Below are 20,528 nucleotides of genomic sequence, written 5' to 3'. Positions count from 1 at the left end.
TGAAAGGGCTACTTTCCCAGCCAAATCAAAGTCCATCTAAGCTGGGCTTTTTCAGCTCTCTGCTGAATGTCTGATTTGAAATTATTTCCCAGGGCCATAAGGTTCTAACAAACAGCTACCTCAAATGCTTTTGGTGTGTGGTTTATCCCTGCTTTGCAGGGTAATATTGATGTTAAATCTTTCTAGCAGAGAAAAAAAGAAAGTAAAAAAATTGTAATCAACTAATCAACAGTTTCCAAGCTACTTTGGAAACTTGAAGGAGGCACTAGAGGCTCTCAAGTATGTCACACAAGTAGGAGTGCACTGGCACTATTACTGTATGGGAGTAAATTACACTCAGGCCATCATTTTTTTAGTATGTTCTACATATCAAGCATTGTGCTGGACAGCAAGGTTAATTATATAATCAAGGAGATGGAATAAAACTATGTTTATTTCCCTTTACATTTTTTTCTGTTTTTGTTCCAGGAATTCCACATTTTATACCATGTTCCTATGTTGGTATTACCTCATCCAGTACCCTGTATGTAGAACTTGTGCAAGCGACTTTCTGGCATATGAATTTGATAAACTTCTCTTTATCCATTAAAAACCCAGCTTAGAAATCATGTCTTCTGGGAGTCATCTCTGATCACTTCTATCTCTTCCACTTGGGCTTAATTACTTTCCATTCTTTATATCTCGGACTCATCCTGATTTAGCTACCATAATGTATTGCATTTTCTTTGTCTATACTCTACATACCCTTATACAACTGAGAGTTCCTTGAGGGTAGCAACTACTTTTAATTCATCTTTGTATACTGGGCTTAGCAGAGTGCCTGGCATATTGTAGACAGCTGAGAAACAATAAATGTAAGCCACTGTGGAAACACAAATAACAAAGTATTGGTAATTATTGAAGTTGTATGATGGGTACATCAAAGTTCATTATACTATTCTCTACACGTTTTGTGTGTAAAATTTTCCAAAATAAATGTTCAAAATAATTGAAGACCTTGCAAGATGTCAGATGTACCTTTCAAAAATTTTAAATTTCCACCATAAATGAAGCTACTATATTGGTAACTACAACCTCTGTGTGCCCCAGATTTCTTTTTTTTCTCACAAGAAATACATTTGAGGCCAAACAACATTGTCCTGAAATAAAAAACAATTATGCCATTTCAGAACAGGTGCAGGTCAAGAGTATTATATTAAACATGAGTTTCGGGAAAAACTGGAAATTGACCTTTCACATTAAATATCTTATTGAGGAGGGCAATCTATGGATTTTTGCCCATGTTGTCTCCTACCTAAATTGTTCCAGAAGCATAACTGGCACCTCTGCTTCCACTCTCTTACTTCTGAACTCACCTTCACCTACTCCCAGGCTGATGCACCTGAAACACTGGTCTGCCATATCGCTCATTATTTCCTCAAAGCTGAAGACTTTGAGCAAATGGCTCTTCACCAGTGAGAGAATGTGTCCTCTCATCATTCACCCCAATGGACCCCTTCAGACACATCTCATTTCAACATTCTGATGCCCGCCTGCTACAAGCCGCTGCTCTTCTCCATGAAAGCTACCTTCGGTCAGTGCTCAGGGTCACAATTCAAGCTCTTTGCTCAGCCTGGAATGTTATTTCCCCATTCTCCCATCTGGGAACTCCTTCTCACACTCTAAGTCCTATACAACTGTTTTTTTCCTCCATGAAACCTTCCCTTGAGGCCTTTCCAGAAGGTTCCACTCCATTTGTGCCTCTACAGGCCATTTCTTGGGTTTGTGCCCAGAGCTTATTTCTCCTGTCTTGTTAGGTAATTAGTTTCCCTTTCTAGAATGTAAGGTTACTGAGAGTTCATTCCTTCAGTGTTCATCTTGTCCCTTCCCACCAATTCAGTCAATGCCTAAGAGAGTACCCTGCCCACATTTAGAATCCAATAAGCTATATATTACATGCAACACTGTGAAATGATGAGATTAATCTTGTGAGTGTTCTTCCTCCTTCCCTTTATTAATGAGTGGATATGTGTAAAACCTCAACTCATTATATTAAAATCCCATTAGTCATTTTAATCCTCTTTACAAATTGCTTTTGCTCTCTAAACCTTGAATTTTAACTGAAAGAGAATTATTTTTTAAAGTAGGGCTTTATTGAAATCAGAATCTAATTTAGGTGGGAGCAGAAATGTTTCTCTTTACCTTTTCCTATTCATGGCTAATTCTCACTAGTCATTGTAGATAATAATAAAGTAACACTGCTTTATCTTGACACTAATACAGAAGCTCTCATTCATATAGGCTCAAAACTACTTTCTAAGTTAATCAATCCACGGAGTCACACGAGAAAATACTCCACAATGGTACCAGTGAAGAATCATTGCCCCCTGAGGAGAGTTTTAAGTTTGATGTTGCCTAGAAGAAGCTCACAGTTCTGCTCTGGGCCTCATCTTTACTTCTCCACCAAAAAGTGTGGCTAATTCTCTGGTCTTTTTCTGGGCTATATTTTCTAAGTGGTACAATCTCAGTTAAATGTTTGGCAATCTACATTGGGAAGGCCCTTTTTGGCCTTTTTATCATTTGCAGGTAGAAAGGATAAAGGACTTGATAATCTAATATTTTGTGGCTTGCTCTGTAAAGGCCTTTTTTCTTATATCTCCACTTGACTCGTGATCAAAAACATCTGTTTCTGCTTGGAGAGTGCCCCAATCTGAGAATACAGAGATAGGAGGCCTAGACTAGAATTCTTATGATTTCATTGGGTCTCATTGTTGGATTCTACTTGGGCTAGCCATTCATGGACACTGAATATGTCACAGATGGTCAAAATTCAGTGCAGGTCTTCGAAGGAAAGGGGCTCAGGAAACCATTTGGGGTGCTTCTATTCTAATCCTGCCTCTAAAGTCAGTAGTCTGGTTTAGCTCACTTCCATGCCATGCTTGGGTCCTATACTTGGGTTGGGAAATTGTGTAGCCATTGTGTAATCTTATTTCCTATGAATGCGTTTCCCTCAGATATCTCATAGGGTGTTAGTGGACAGTTCAGTACAAGATTCAGGAACTCAGGAAATTTCCCACCAATGCTTTTGTTAATTCTCTTTCCCAGTATTAGGAAAGAGAAATAAGTGAAAAGTGTGTTGTAGTAGGAAAAGCACCGTATAGGATTCAGCAGTCCTTGGATTCGGTTCTGTCTCTACTCCCAGTTAGTGTTGCCTTCTGATAAATCTGTCAACATCTCTGGGTTGCAGTGGTCTTCTATGTAAACTGAGACAGTTGGACTAGATCAGTACTTTTTAACATATACTTCAGAACAAAAAAGATTTTTTTCCCAATTTTTTCCTACTTGTCAAGGAAATATACCTCATGTATGGTGATAACCTGCCTCTTTGTTATTTTAGCACAACCAAGCCTTGTATACTGAATCCAAAGTTTGCCCAGCTTATTGGACATTTTACACAATATCTTAAATGTGTAGGCACATCATCTCTATATATGTGTGTGTATAGAAATAAAGATTCATATATGGACATGGATATTATTGTTTGGGTATGAATATGGATACCTATCCCAAGAAAGATGTTTCAGACTAGCTCAAAATTTTGTGATTCTATTTGCAGGAGTTAGGTTTACAATTCTACTTTTTGTATTGTTAGAATTCAAATTTGAAGGTTCTGTCAGAAAATCTTTAAGTGACATAAAACAGCACTTAAAGAATAAAAGCTGAGTTATTTGCAGGGGGCTTTTGCAAACTTGGGACTTTTGACTTTAAATGTCTACATTACCAACACTGGCAATAAAAGACAGTGCGCTATCTTATAGGGCTGTGAAAGTTGACTTCCTCGAATACCTCCATGATGGTTTTCCTTAGAGCCTGTTTCATCTAGTTCTGAAACCAAGCCATCTTGAGTATAGTGCACTAAAACCATGGGCTATGGCTCAACTGAGTCCAGAGAACAAAAACTAATATGGAGGAGGAATGAAACAGAAGCAAATTATTCCAATCATAGAAATTGAAATGATCTTATCTGTATTTTGTTAATTCACCACTAGTGAGTGCACTGAGGCCGAAATCTCAAAATAATGCAAGATTTTTGTGTAGCACTTGGAAAAGTTTGTTTCTGTATTGTTTTCCTTCCAGGAAAAAAGGTAAGGTTAAATAAAATTACTCCCACGGTTAAATAAAATTACTGTGTAATATGAGAAAAAGCAGAAAATATTTTCTGAGTTTTTTTTTTTTTTTTTTTTGCGATTTGCAGGCCTCTCACTGCTGTGGCCTCTCCCGTTGCGGAACACAGGCTCCAGACACGCAGGCTCAGCGGCCATGGCTCACGGGCCCAGCCGCTCTGCGGCATGTGGGATTCTCCCGGATCGGGACACGAACCCGTGTCCCCTGCATCGGCAGGCGGACTCTCAACCACTGCGCCACCAGGGAAGCCCCTGAGGTTTTATTTAATCCCATTACAATATTGTTCTTATGTGTGCCTGAACAGAACTTGTCACAGGTTGAGAATACTTAAAAGAAGATATGAAAATTGCATGGAACTTCTCCTGTTCTTATAAGGTCTAAATAGTAGAACCTAATGAACCCACTTGTAGAAAAAAGGACTTTCTGAAGATAACATACATTGACCATTATTAACATATTAACAGAAACAACCTGTGTACCGGATGGATATAGTTTGGGATGATGTCAATTTAGCTATCAGGTCTTAGCTCCTTAACTTGGTCAGAAAGATTAGAAGCATGGGCAGGCTTAAATATGTTCCTCATCTTCCCCCATTGCACACAACGTGAGAAGTGAATATTCATAAATAACTCGGCAGTAAAAGATCATATCCTTAGGAACTCCATTCTTTCACTTGAGAAGAAAGAAGAGCTTGGACATAGAATTGACATCAAATAATTAGGGTTTAAATAATTCAAAGCATGTTATTTCAGTAGAAAGATTATATATGTATATATAAAACTATATATATAACTATATACATATATATATATATATATATATATATATATATATATATAACTATAACAATTAAATGGAAGTTAATCAACTTTTTTTACTCCCCAATCGTTGTATAGAATTGATTTGGGTAGTAAAATTTATATTAGACGGATAAAATATTTATTGGTAGCACCAAAGCTGTCCTGTGCTTATATGGGTTCCCACTCAAGAGACAAATGAGCAAAGTGGCTCATTGGGAAATGTAAGTGGAACACTTTTGCAAATTAAGAGTTCAAAGCACATTTTTGCTAAGCATTCACTAAATCAATTTTAAATCAAAAGCATTTTATATAATAATCAATAACCGAAATAAAGCATTTTATATCATAATCAATAACCCAGCTCCACCCCCGTACCTCCTAACTAATGAGGCAGCCACATATTTCCCTCACAAATCTGGGTACTCCTCCAGAGGATGGAATTACTGATGACATTATGGCATGGTAGTCAACACGAAACTTGACAACCAAAACAGCAACCTGTATTATCACCCCATAATAGAGAGACCTAACTTCCTATCTTGGAACTATATTTAACCCACAATATCACCCTAAACTCAAATAGGTTTCAAATAGAAAGATAATGGCACAATATCCCTTGCTTTCCAATGTCAAATATCTGGGTAAACAGAAATGAACTGCCCAGTGCTAGGCGGCTCCATGTCAAGCACGCATATTTTAAAACTTTTACTTTGTGTATTAAGCCTGCTCAACTTCTGCAGCGTCTGTATCCACTTCTGAACCAGACCTGACCAACGGCACGGATGGGAGCGACCACTTTACCTTCCGAAAAATCAATCAGTCCCAGCAAATGAAGCAGCTTCAGAGATGCACATATAATCACAACAATACCCACTGTTTGCAGTCCTTCCGACTCCCACTCGAGAGTCAACATCCTTCAAGCTGGTAGAGCATCCCAGCCTCCGAACCCCTTCGGAGTGGAGGGAGTTAATTAGAGAATCCGAGCAATATCTGGCTTGGAACGAAGACTCACGAGGGGGGAAAGTGAGCAGCTCCTCAAAGATGCACCCAGCAAAGCAGCGGCCCCCCGGGGTGAGGACCGACTTGGGCTGAAGTCCAGGCTCTCATACTGATGCTGGCATTTGCCTGGTAGGGTCCCTCAATCACAGCGCGCCGGCCTTGGGACTCTGCGCTGCAGCCAGCGAGTACTTGGACTTCAGAGCTGCTAGGGAAACATCTGTTGGCGAACCGGGGAGTTTTGCTGTGTCCCTGCCGAGAAGAGACACTCCCAGGAAACTTGCCCTGGAGAGCACAGCGGCGCTCTGCGCGCTGACGACGCAGCACCGTGCTGAGAAGAGCTGTCTGCGCGCTAGTTTGCAGCCTGGTAAGCTTGCGAATGTCCTCTTTTTGCCATAGCAACTGCTCTCTCTTCTCGGAGCAAGTTCAACCCCGCTCGCTCTCAGGCTGCTAGGAAAAATTCAAATTTGGTGGCTGGTGCCTACAGCCGCTTAAAAAAGCCCCTGCGGAAGCCCATGGGCAGCTTTCCTGAGAGAAAAGCGCAGGGGCAAAATATCCATGATTCAATGGCATTTTTCAAGCGGGAGCATCCAAACCGCAGCCCACTTGCCACTACACTGGGCCTGTTCTGGTCCCCGTTGACACATGATTGAGAGCATTATCAGGGAGACTGATTTAGTCATTATATTTACAAACATGGGTAGAGGGTGGGCAGAGCAGTGCCTTGCAAGAACACTCCTGCTCAGTAACTGCCCCCTGGAAGGTGAGTGCTATGATCGTCCTTAAATTCTTGCTTTAGCCTGTCTCAAAGCAAAGTTTCACAAACTTCCCTAATGATAAAAATTACTCGGCTTGTTAAAAACAATCTTCTGTGGAGAGTCTGATTCAGAGGATTCTGGAGTTTGTGTTCTTAAACTAGAAGCTAGGTGATTCTTACCATCAGGGAAGCATGAGTCCTGCTGTCCTGAAAGATCCCAAGGGGCATTCTATTCCAAACGACACCAAGCAGCCTAGGCAGCTTTGTGGGAATGGTCACTGGATTCTGGGCTATGTCAGAACCACACTGGCTTAGTGTGGTTCTGACATAGAACCCCAGCCCAAGAGTGGTGGTGAAAAGAATCAACTGCGATTCTGTACTTGAAGGGATTTTTAGCCCCTGGGAACTCACTATGAAACATAAGGGCTTATGAGTAATGTCTTAGACCCCAGGGGATATCTCCTGGTTCTGCTACTTTCTTGCTTTGTGATTATTTTGCAAGACACTTAACCACTCTGAAAACAGTTCTTATTCTGTGAAGTTGTGATTATGATCCTTCAATGCTTTATTTAAAGTTCTCCATTTAAAGGGAACTCTGGCAACTTAGAGTGATCATAATAAGAGTTAACATTTACTGAGCATTTACTATGTGAGCATTTACTATGTGCTCATCAATATTAGCTCATTAACTCATCCCCATAGCTCTATGTGATGGGGATTATGGTCATCTTCATTTTCTAGGCGAGGAAATGGAAACATAAAGAGGTTAACTTGCCAAAACTGTGGGCACAGTGCTTGGTAGGCGAGGAACATTCATTCTTTCATTCAGTTATTCTTCAACATTTATTAAGCTGCTACTATGAGCTATAGATGATACATGAATGATAAAATGGGAAACAATGTCCAAACCTATCCTTTGGGGACTTACAGGCTAATAGCAGAGGCAGGCATGAAATTGAATGTGACCCATAAATGTTCTAGCACTTGAGTAGATATCTTTGACGGTACAGTGGGAGCACAAGAAGGGAATGTCGGCTCCACCTGGGGAAAGGTGGGTGGTGGTAACAGGAAGGAGACTTCATGGAGGAAGTAACCATCAGTGATGGTAGCTTTCATCATTATGGGAAATACTGTATTATACACAAGCTTCAGGGTAGGCAGGCTTGGGTTAAATCCTGATTCTGTCACTTGTTTGCTGTGTGAATTGGGGGAAACTGCTCCATCACTGAGTCTCAGTTTTCTAAATCCGAGATAGGAATGCAGCTGCCTCCTTGTCATGGTTGACATGAGAGTTAACAGACCGTGGAGAGCTGAGCCCAGCCCCTGGTATTCCCTTGCTCAGCACAGGGTAGTTGTGGGATTATGATAGAAGTGCCAACTCTTTAGAGGCTCTGCTGGGTCTCGATGGATGAAATGACTTTGCTCTTCTCTGGTCCTGCTACTCCTCCCTGCCCCTAAGTCTAGTTGCAGTCTTTTCTCCATAAAGACTTTTTGAACACCCCAGCTCACAGGGCTATTTTTCTCCTCTGGGTACCAGGAAAATAACTGGCACCTACAACTTTAGGTCATCAAGTTGGCTCTTTTCATTTTGGATAATACGCTTATGGGAGATATCTTTCTATCAATCAGCGCAACCATCTATCCATCTAAACATGTTGTTTTCAGTTGCATCACCAAGCCAGTGAAGGGGAAGCAGTTCTCAGCAGTTGATGGGAAAATAAATGTTTTAAGTAACCATTCTCTGAAATTCCTGCCAACATATAGCTATAGGAAGTCAAAAGTTAAAAGAAGTTACAGAAATTAATTAGGTCAGTTAAACTATAACTGTATTTTTTAATCCTACCCAATACCATATTATAGTTAAAAAAAACTAAGGTACAGAGAGGTTAAGTGACTTAGTCAATGTCACACAGCTAGAAAGTAATAAAGCAGAATTAAAATATCCCTTTGATACCCAAATTTATTATTCTCCCTTTATGCATTTCAGTAGATTTCAGCAAATATTTGTCAATTGATCTTTTGAATTATAGAGTTAGGCAAAGTATTTTAAAGTTGCCACATCCCATTTTCCAGGAAAGAAATCCCAGCCCTGCTTGAAATTCAAATAAAGCCCCATGGGTATGATTTTGTTCATTCCAGGCAGTATTTCCCTTCAGGACAATGGCATTCCTAGTGTAGGATCCACCAGCTGAGAGTCTTGGAGGCCCATCCCTTTCCTATCTACATTAGCTACATTTGTACTTGGTTTTCAGAACACTTTCTGTTGGCTCCAGCTATAGGATCTTCTAGCTCTCAAAGAATACAATGGGCTCTTTCACATGCAGCCCCTAGGATTTTGTAAGGTAATAACATGATTGAAGAGTTTCATTCTTCATCTGGAAATCTAGGGAAATGGGAAACACCTGGAGAAGAGTGTTTCTCTAGGGGCATTTTGGGAAAGAATAGTTGGCTGCATATTATTTTAAAAAAGCAACAACTCCAGCTTAGGCTCTATCATTTTGTTGCAATAATTTGTTGGTCCCAAGTCAGGTTATTATATTAAAATACAATCTAGCTTTCTCTCCCCATTCCCAGGCTCACCACTTTCTTTACATTGTAAGGAATACCAACCATAGGAAAGGACTACCAAAGGAATAAACTAACATTTCATGTGCACTGACTCTAAGCCAGGCACCATATACTTTACATGTATAAATTAATTTAATCTTACCACAAACCAGAGTTAGGTATTGTTATTCATATTTCAAAGAAAAATAAAAAACAAGGTTATTGAGATTACATTATTTCCACAGAGTCACATTCAATAAAGGGCACACTCAGGATTTATGTCTGATTAACTCTAAAACTAATAGCCACTAGCATTTATGGAGAACTTATAGCTGTTAGGCACTATTCTAAAATCTTTATGCATATTAACTAATTTAATACTTTCATAATTCGCTGAGATTTATATTATTACTTGGGTTTCAAGGAGAAAGTTCAGGCTTTAAAAGGTGAAGTGATTTGCCTGAGGTCTTGTAAAGAGTACTTGGCAGAGTTGAGATTTGAATTTAGGCATCCTGGGTACCAGATTCTATGCACCATGGTGCCTCTCCACACCATGATGAAGGGTTCTTTAACTGGGGCTCTGCTAAGGGAGCCTGAAGAATCGCCAGGAACTCTTGGGAAAATGAACTTTAAAATGTACTCAAGAAGGCATGGCCAAGCCAATTAACTAGTCCGAGGAAGACAGAGGATCAGTGAGTAGACTTTCAATTTTCTTGCAGCAATCCACTGTGATCCTTTAAGTAATCTCAAGTGAGCTAATTTGAAACTTGAAATTGATCATTTCCTCTTCTTTTTGTAGCTTCAGTTTGAAATTTCACCAAGTTGAGAAAAAATATTAAAGTTGGATAGATTTACCTACCTACCTATTTCCTCTCCAAAATATAGGTAGAATGATAATACATACAGGAACTAGTGAAGTCAAATTTAAATTTAATATTATTAATTTATACTTGTGTCAACTTTTAGAGATCATTTAGAGATCAAATCATCCAATCTTTTTATCTTACAGGGGCTTAAAACTGAGGTGCAGAGAGCAGAAATGACTTATTCAAGGTCAAAGGACTTGGTAAATGGACAAAATTGGCTTGAATGTCATGATTCCTGAGCTATTAATGACAGGAGAAACCAGGATGATACACTGAGAAGTTAAAAAGAAATTAAGTTCTAAAGGAAAAATCTTCTACTCTCAGTCAATAGGAGTTAAGAGAAGCAAGACATCAATGTGGTTGGCATCATTGAGAAGATTCCGTTGAAGAGAAAAACTAATCTGGGTCTTTAAAAATAAGTGAGGAGAGGAGGAATGACTTTCCCAGAAGTAGAAATGCACACACGCTAGGGCAGCATTCACGATGGTGGCATGGCTGGATTGAGGTCTCCTAGGCAGGAGAGAAAAATGGTCCTGGAAAATTGTTGGAAGAGGCCTCTTAATGTTGGGACCTTATAGAGCAAGTAATGAGGACAAGGTTGTTGTATGACCCTTAGTGTCTCTTCTAATTTTAAGATTTTTCTCACCAAAATGATGAAAGCTATTCACTTTCTGATGCCATCTATTCTATCCCAAACCCTTACTTCTACCCTTAGTATATCGCATATCTCTATCTTGGGGTTTCTCAATTACTTGCAAAGATCCCAAAATGTTCTCCAGACAAACTTTCACTCAAACATGACAGGACTCAAGCTATTTTACTTAGTCGCTGGGCTTATTCTGAAAGGTTAGTAAATGCGCCTGGCATGCATTTCTTTAAAATATGTATATGGTTGTCCATTAAACAATTAAACAACCGGCCTCCTGGTTTGAGTGCCCTGTTGAATCCATAAGTTGTTTGTAGGAGAATACCTTCCACTTTAAGAATTCCAGCAATATTGCACTAATGTATTTTGAAAAGAGTTCTCATGTACCCTATTTATTTATTTATTTATTTATTTATTTATTTATTTATTTATCGGTACGCAGGCCTCTCACCGCTGCAGCCTCTCCCGTTGCGGAGCACAGGCTCCGGATGCGCAGGCTCAGCGGCCATGGCTCACGGGCCCAGCCACTCTGCGGCATGTGGGATCTTCCCGGACCGGGGCACAAACCCGTGTCCCCTGCATCGGCAGGTGGACTCTCAACCACTGTGCCACCAGAGAAGCCCCTCATGTACCTTATGATCAAAGTATGTAGAGTATGTAATCTTCATATAAACAATTGGCAGACTACTTGGAAATGCAACAAGAAAACTTTTATAAGAATCTAATCTTTCCCTGTGATTTATGATTTTTTTTTTTTTTTTTTTTTTTTTTTTGCCTGCTTTAGTTTCCTTTTCCTCGCCTTTCTGGCCTAAACTGAGCGGGTTCCTGGGTTCACCAATTTAATAGGACATACAACTTTGTCACTCATGTCAAAACCCTTTTCATGTGCTCTCTCTATAAAAGGTGTCGGCCACTTATCACTACAATGGGCTGGCTTTAGGGCAATGACAATCAAGGATAATTATATGATTATCCTTTCTTTATGATCTTAAAATTAGGATCCAAATAATTCTGAGCCCCTGCTATGTGACAAACAGTATACAGTGTGCATTACATAAACTATCTCACTGAATCCTTAAAACATCCAGGTAGGATAAGTAATATTATTAACTCCATTTGATAGAGGAGGACACTGAAATGCAAAAACTTATATTTTCTTATACTGCAACATAGGGGAAGCGATTTTAGCTTTGTGTGGTCCAACTTGAAATTTATGTGAACTATGTGAGTGCAGAGGGCCTGACTGATGACCTATCAAACATACATTGTACATCTGCTTCTGCTTTACTCATTAAATATTTCATTATCCTGAGGTAAAGATTGCTGCTCGCTTCGAAGATATAGATCCTTGCCTTTCTTCCTGTGATGCTGATATTAATACTCATTGTCCCCTTCCCAGACACCAGGATCATGCTGCCCCGCTATGTATGGGCTAATCTGTAACTATACTTCTCTGATGAACTTTTGAAAGAATAACCCCTTGCCAGGCTTGATGTTCTTTTTTTCTAGCAAGGTATAAGACTATGCTAAAAACCATGCTTCAATGGAGCATTTCTCAGAGCTGAGAGACTGTCTTATGGGCTATAGCCTTCAGCTTAGCTGTAATAAAACTCTTTCTTAATCTTAGTCACAGACTGGTTATTGACTTTCCATCTGCATTGCTTGGCATAGTCGACAGGGTATCAGAGAAGCTCACCCAAGGTCCCGTGTGTTCTCCTTTGGGCAGGCACTCAGTATCAGCACAGGCCCCTTGAGCCCCTCTGGCTTCCCAGCATTCTCCTAGTGATTTGGTGAGTTCTCCTGATATCCAGACCTCATAGATTTTAAAAAGTGACAGTCCTGAGTTTTGCCCAAGCTGTTAAAATGTTAAGACTTGGAATCTTATGGAGGTACCAGTACATTTCCTAAGTGGAAGGGTACTATAGGAAAGTCCTTAGGCAGAGAAAGCAGAAGGACGATTCGAGTGAACTGTGTTGGCTCAACTTTTTAAAACATGTGGCTTAAAAATTGGAAAGATTTGTACTTTATAGTAAAATGAAACAAAAAAGGGGGTTGGGGATTGTGCTTCTAAAGCCTACCAGCTCCTGGATGCACAGCCACAGACTGGAACTCCAGCTGGCTTCACATACAATGGGTACAAAGTCAATACTCCCCTTGCCCCCAGATCACTAGGATGGGGTGCTTTTGACATTCCAAAACTGTTTTTTTTTATATACTCAGTTAGAGAAACTAACTTGATAAAACATCTTTTCAAAGTTCTGACCCTAAGAGAATAAAAGTATTCCTAGGAGAAAGCTTGAAGTTATAACTCTTACCATGTCCTTGAAATGTAAACATAGCCCACATCACTTGAGACTAAGGCCTTGGCTCAGTTAGTAGAACCCAAAACTAAGAAAAAAAAAAAAAGGAAAAGAGACTTTTTAAAATTCAAGCAGGAAAACTATGAGCTCTCTGTGTGTGTCTAGCTGGATGTATATATGCCTGTGTGTACATTATAAATATGATATCTCTATCTCTGAATGGTATTATCAAAATAAATTTGTAAAAGAGCTCTATTTAATTGATTTGAAAGTAAGCACTTACAAATCAAATAGTTCTAAATGTAACATAAGCTATTCCCAAAATTTAAAGGACAACATGATCTAGGATTAATCTTTAATGAATAAAAACAAGTTTAAGTTGCTAGTTTAATTAATACAGATATGTCTTTAGACATATTTAGAGTCATCAATATTAAGTATAATACTTTTATTGTACCTAGGTTTACTGAAAGTCAATAAGCTCATGTTATCTCTGTTACAAAATTTGTCAATAAGAAAATTAACTTGGTATGATGATATTTTCATAAATAATGAAATAGAGATAAATGGAAAAAATGTTTTTTGGGTGAATTCTTTAAGAATACTTATGTTATGATATGCCTACCTAAGCTTCTCCCAATTTTTGGTAACTTGAAACTTTAAAGTTTCACTGAATTAAGTTAAATGATGGAAATTCATTGAATTCTAGATCATTTTTAAATAAGATAAAATACTTAATTAATTGCTAAAGAAGTCTATGTTTACCTATTTTTGACCTCTTATTACAATGATACTAAATATATTTTAGACTATTAGTAAATATATTTGTGCTTTATTGCAATATTATATAATAAAGTGCCATATGTTCCTAGAAATTAATTTTTAAAAAGGACTGTATATGTAAAGTAGGATATATGTTGTTGGTAAAAGAAAGTATAAAAAATTGAGATTTTTTGTTAAGGAAAAAGAAAGTGATTTTGTCCAGAAGCTGGTTATTTCTAAATGGAAAACAAAAGAAGGGACAAACATATGAATATAAAAATTTGTGGAGGATTTGTGGAAAAGGAACCCTGAGAAAAGAGTTTTGTGTGTAATTAAATTGAATTTGAGTGAATGAATTTTAATATTATAGGTAAAATGGTGGAAAACTAGAATTTGTGTTTTTCTCTGCTAAGAGGACAAAGTTTTCTTGAAATACTGATCTGTTGTTTTTGACAACTGACTGTAAAGCTTCTTTACCTCTTAAGTTGTCTCTTCTAACTTTCTGTATTTGTCTTAGAATATTTTATTGTCATCTTGATTAAGTGAATAAGTAGTGTTTCACAGTGACTTATGACCCTACTCCACCAAGTGTTTAATACCTTTTGATATCTTTGACAAACTTCCTCAAGTCAAATTCTAAATGAAGTTCTTTTGACCTCTAGCTAACTTCTGGATGCTTCAGAGAGCCCTAAAACAGCTCAAAGGGAGATATTAAACTAATTAGGCTTATTTGGTAGGTTAAATTACATGGGAAACATTGTCAAATGAGTAGTGATAAACCTTCTTAGGTTTTATTGTATGGGTGAATGTTATTAATATATGTGTTCTAGAAATTATATGAAGTTTCTAAAATTTGAAATGTTCTGGTATGTTGTCAGTCATAATTCTAACTATTACCTTAAAATGTATGTCACAGAAATAGCTGAATTTCCTCAATAATTGCAATGTAATCAGGTCTTTAACCATGCTTTTTAAGTCTTTTGTAATTTATAGGTAGTCATTGTCTTACTCTGATGCTTTTACAAAACTGCTTATAGATGACTTGCTTTTATGCTCCAAAACTAACTTAGACTAGGTAGCAAAAGGACTTCCACCATGTATGAGGGCTATTTCAGCAATTGCTCTCTTATGCAAGGCTAATGAAGAGATAGTAGTGGGGTCTCCTTTAACTATTTATGTCCTCTACACAGTTTGCTTCCAGCACCACAGTAAGAAAACAACCAGGACTGCATTTTATTAACAGATTATCTTCTTGCTCCTAGGAATGACTTACAAGAAATTCCTATTGATAATGGGGATCTAATTTGATTTACAGATGGGTCCTCCTTAAAGGATGAGAAGGGACATTACTGAGCTGGATATGTGGACATAAGTGAAAGCTCTTATTTACCAAAAACAAAGTCAGCACAACAAGCTGAATTAATTATCTTAACCCAAGCTTGTCACCTAGCTAAAGACCAGATAGCAAATATTTATACTGGCAGTCCCTATCCTTTTGGAGTGGCCCATGATTTTGGAATGCTATGGAAACAATGAGGTTTTTAACCTCTTCAAGACAACCTATAAAAAAATGGAAAACAGGTTTCAGAGTTATTAATTGCTATACACCTGACAAAACAGTTAGCAATTATTAAAACACCAGCATTCTGACACTATGGAAGCTAATGAAAATAAGCCTGCTGATGCTGCAGCCAAACAGGCAGCTTTAAACACTCAACCTGTCCAGCCTCGAGAATGTCCACTGTTCTCTGTTAACCCTGCTAAGTCAGTAAAAGGTTTCCTTCTACATGTGCAAGAAGAAGAGAAGAGATCACCACTGAAGAAGAGAAACAGATGTGGCAACAAAAAGGGGAAATTTTTGACCCCATCACACAAATATAGTTTGGACCTTATTAAAAAAATCTATAGTGTCTGTTGGAGAACAACTGCCATTCTTTAACTCATTTGCCACCTGAAAAAATGGTTTTGTGGGAAAACAATGTTTTTGGAAACTTTCACCCATTAGTGGTTCAAGGGAGATATATTACATTATTTTCAGGGTCTTATTAAGGCACTTAAAAGATATAAAAAAACTGGTAGCTAACTCCTTTTTCAGCAAGTTCTCCAGAGGCAGCTACCTTAAGGATTATGGATTAATAAAATATTATTTGCAGCCACAATGGAAAGGATCTTACCAGGTATAATTAACTAATCCATGCTGAGCCTAACTGAAAGACATAAATTCATGGATTCACATCTTTCATTTAAAAAAGGCTCCTCCACCTGATGGGACATTGACCCTTGTTTGTTTTTTTTTTTTTGCTGTACGCGGGCCTCTCACTGCTGTGGCCTCTCCCGTTGCGGAGCACAGGCTCTGGACGCGCAGGCCCAGCAGCCATGGCTCACTGGCCCAGCCGCTCCGCGGCACGCGGGATCCTCCCGGACCGGGGCATGAACCCGCGTCCCCTGCATCGGCAGGCGGACTCCCAACCACTGCGCCACCAGGGAAGCCCTTGACCCTTGTTTTTGATACCTGGATTCAACGGATCAAGACAGACATCAACAAACCAGAATGAGAAGACAACAGCAGAGGCAGACTGCTAAGCCAAGATGCCAGACCTGACCCATATGATTATTTATAATACTTTCTTGATTTTTTTTGTACTTTTGCATATGATTTAAATGTTTTTCCTATTGTGGGCACAATCTTATGCAGACTTTAAGAATCAACCCAATTGTTGAGTTTGTGGTCAATTACTTATGTTCAGCATTTCTGGCTTACCTTAGTGGATTTCTCCTCTCCAAGCTCTGAGTGGATGTCCCTTAGAAAATTTATTTCAGAAGAAAGAAGTTATAGTTCTGTTTAGGCCACTATTGATATTACTAGATGGGATCCTCTCACCTGGTCAATCAATGATACTTGCTCTGACTCTGGCCATAAATATGAATTCTCTCTTAATGGTACCCAAGCTCAGTCTAAACAATGAGCTAAAATTCAGTCAAAGAATATAACTTCCTAATTATATAGGACCCTCCCTCAGCTATAGGATGGATTTATATGGCTAACACCAGGCTATGGTTGTTTAATTTTAAGAGCTCCCCTATGTTGGGAACAATTAAATCATACTAAGGACAATCAGCCTAGTAATACTAGAAAATTAAGCTGGGTGCCTTATAAAAAATGTCAACATATCATTTCCCTTAAAGTTAGTAATTGGTATGAGGCAGACTGGGTTATACAACTAGGAATACACTGGGTTTTACCTAATGAAACTCAATGGGTCTGTGGTACCAACCTATGGCCCTGGCTTCTGCCAGGATTGATAGGAAGATGCGTTCTAGGATTCCCTTGGTCTTAAGATAATATGCATACCAATTTAGATGTAACTCCAGCAACATTTACCCTTAATGTAACCCCAATGGACCAAAAAAATAGATATTCCATTGGTATGACCATTTGGCAGCTATTTCTGTGCCTTCAGTAGGATTGGAAGACATAATCACCCATATCAAGGCCCTCACAAAATTCACCCAACAGGCCTTGAATGATAGTAATCAGGCTATAGTCTTACGGAATTCTGAGAGCTCCATGATGAGAAAAGCAGTATTATGAAACCACCTGGCACTTGACATTTCTACAGTGCCCCAAGAAGTCACCTGCCCCATAATTCAAACTGAATGCTGCATTTTATACTGTTTTATATCGGATGAATCCTCTAACATAACACATTTAATGACCCACATGAAAAATAAAATTTCTGCTTTAGGTGAACCACTTCCCAGTCTTGGTGACCTTTAAAAAACTGGTTTGGCTCTGGAAGTTCATGGCTTAAATGTCTACTTATGAGCTTATTAATGTTATTAACTATATTACTTACATACTGTCTGTTTTATAGGATTGTTTTTTCTTGCATTACCCAATGTGTAACCAAGCCTCAGACAAAATTAATGATGACCACATAACTTGATCACATATATAACTCTATATAAACAATTATCATTAATGTAACCATGTATTAATATTTCTTTAAAAATTATTATTAAAAGCACAGGTACAATGCCTGTGAGACAATTTGATGTAGTTGATAAAAGGTAGAATCTATGAGATGTTTCCCTTTCAGCATATAGCTTTGTGCCTGTTCATCATATATAAATAACTCCCCAACATAGATGACTATGCAAATCCAGAGATAAAAGCGGCCTAAAACAACCCCAAATAATTAAAAAAAAAAAAAAAAAGATGATGTTTAGCACCAAGGGACATGATGAACCCATGGCAGACAGCACTCACTCTGGAATCAAAGGACAAAATTTGATAATTATCTAAAGATTTGCTATCAAAAGGGGGAAATGATAGAGAAAAATTTCAAATTTTCACATATTGAGATATAGGAAAGCCATTTTGGTTTTACATGATGCAGCTTGAAGTTTATGTGAACTATGTGAGTTTAGAGGGCCTGAATTATGGCCTAACAAACATACATTGTACACTCGCTTTACTCATTAAAGGAAAGAATGCATTATCCTGGAGTAAAGAATGCTTACATTGAAGATATAGATCATTGCCTCTCTTCTTGTGATGCTAATGTTAATACTGTTAATCTTGACCCCTTCCCAGATGCCAGGGTCATGCTGACCTTCTGTGTATGTGCTAATCTGTAAGTATACTTCTCTGATGAAGTTTTGAAATAATATACCCCCTGCTGTACTTGATGTATGTTCTTTGTTCTCACAAGGTATAACACTATGCTGAAAGTCATGCTTCAGTGGAACAGTTTTTCAGAGCTATCTGAGAGGCTTTCTCCTGGGCTATAGTCTTCAGCTTAGCTTGAATAAAACACTTTCTTGTTCTTTGCTATAGACTGGTTACTGATTTTTCATCAATAGTAACTTGCCCAAGATTATGAATGGGATCAGAATAGGCCACTTCAAAATATGCCACTTGGCATAAGGATTATGCTGAAAGTAATTGAGAAACAGCAGGTGCAAGAAGTGTTCTCTGCCCTCCTCTTGTCTACATAAAAGCAGGGCATACATTTCACTTGGTGAAGCTGCCCCCATCCCTGCTTTTCCAGGAGTCAGAGAGCAAATCTTATCACGGGAGACAAAAAGTCATCACCACGATGAGTCTGCATAAACAAAGCTAACTGCATAGAAGCCTTACCTTCTATTAGTTTCCCCTATATACTTCCCCACAGTTTATCATCCTTTGAAACCCAAACTCCCTTTCTTTTGTTAAAATGTTACATAAGCCCCAGAATCTAACTTCTTTTTTAAACAAATATTTTATTTATTTATTTTTGGCCGTGTTGGGTCTTCATTGCTGCATGCAGGCTTTCTCTAGTTGCAGCAAGCGGGGGCTACTCTTCCTTGCGGTGCATGGGCTTCTTATTGCGGTGGCTTCTCGTTGTGGTTCATGGGATTCAGTAGTTGTGGCTCACGGGCTTAGTTGCTCCATGGCATGTGGGATTTTCCTGGAGCAGGGCTCAAACCCGTGTCCCCTGCATTGGCAGGTGGATTCTTAACCTCTGCACCACCAGGGAAGTCCCTAACTCTTTCTTTGACTTTTACATCTTTTCTGTGAACTTCCACGTCCATAAATATTAATAAAAATTGAATACTTTTTCTTCTGTTAGTTTCTCCTTTGTTAGTCTAGTTTGCAGGCCCCTAGTTTCTTAACATAAGAGGATAGAGAAAAAGTTTTCCCTTCCTAATAATCACATGCTAGAAGTCAATGAGTTGGGATTTAACCTCAGGAATTCTTACTCCAAAGCCAGTGTTTTTACATCTTTGGGGAGGTATATGTAAAGACCACTATTTTTGTTTTGTTTTGTTTTGTTGTTATTGTGGCCCCATTAAACAGAGAGAAGCAAGATGTTTTTTTTTTTTTTTTTTTTTTTTTTTTTTGTGGTATGCGGGCCTCTCACTGTTGTGGCCTCTCCCGTTGCGGAGCACAGGCTCCGGATGCGCAGGCTCAGTGGCCATGGCTCACGGGCCCAGCTGCTCTGTGGCATGTGGGATCTTCCTGGACTGGGGCACGAACACATGTCCCCTGCGACGGCAGGCAGACTCTCAACCACTGTGCCACCAGGGAAGCCCGAGAAGCAAGACTTAAAATGCAAATATTACCCAGAAAGATGTGGTGTGGCCTTAACTTCATACTGAAGTATAATGCTTGGCATCAAGTTCTTTCCTGGAAGCAAGGTAAAGAGAGCAAGAAAAGAGATGAGATAAGGGAAAGGGCTCAGGAGGGAAGGAGGAGGAAGGAGAAAAGTTGAAGGGGGAAGAGAAGAGAAGAAGGAAATGGGAGGGGTAGAAATGAGAGCAAGAAAAGACAAGCAATCCTCTATGCTAACCACCATGGGAGATTCAGAATACAGAGCTGGATGTGGCCTATTTTCTGTTTGCTAGATTCTCAGAGACTTCCAGGGAGATGGGATCTAAAATAGGAGTCAATAAGGCTAAAGGAAAGGAATGAATAAGGGGTTATTTCTACCTGAATTAGTCCTACCTCCCTGGTCCATCAGTCTCTGGGGCCTCTGTAACTAGACATGCAGAACATCCATTCAGCACCACTTTCTTAGCCACAGCTTCAAATGACCTTGGAAATAGAGCAGGCGGTTTTAAAAGTGAGATGAATGACATCTCCATGGATATTGCACTAGCCATAGCTGGGCCTTGGGCACTGCACTCAGTGTCTGTTTCTTGGCC

General features: G+C 38.9%; 1 protein-coding gene across 3 annotated transcripts in view; it reads right to left on the bottom strand.

Annotated features, from left to right (window-relative positions):
* Positions 1-20,528, bottom strand: part of KCNIP4 (potassium voltage-gated channel interacting protein 4) — a gene marked incomplete at its 5' end in the record, with an annotated part of 1,198,624 nt that overhangs the window by 219,351 nt on the left and 958,745 nt on the right. For 2 of the 3 annotated variants that reach the window (XM_081253794.1, XM_081253796.1), the window contains one exon: positions 5,766-5,877. The exons of the other annotated variant lie outside the window; for it this stretch is intronic. In XM_081253794.1, coding sequence (XP_081109920.1) covers positions 5,766-5,877 — 112 coding nt within the window. Of the gene's footprint in view, positions 1-5,765; positions 5,878-20,528 lie in introns of those variants that run through there. 3 annotated transcript variants of the gene reach the window in all.

Source organism: Mesoplodon bidens (genome assembly GCF_964165515.1).
Source record: "Mesoplodon bidens genome assembly, chromosome: 1".
Classification (NCBI taxonomy): domain Eukaryota; kingdom Metazoa; phylum Chordata; class Mammalia; order Artiodactyla; family Ziphiidae; genus Mesoplodon; species Mesoplodon bidens.
The sequence above is the reverse complement of the archived record's forward strand: the minus strand, read 5'-3'. Positions and strand labels throughout refer to the sequence as shown.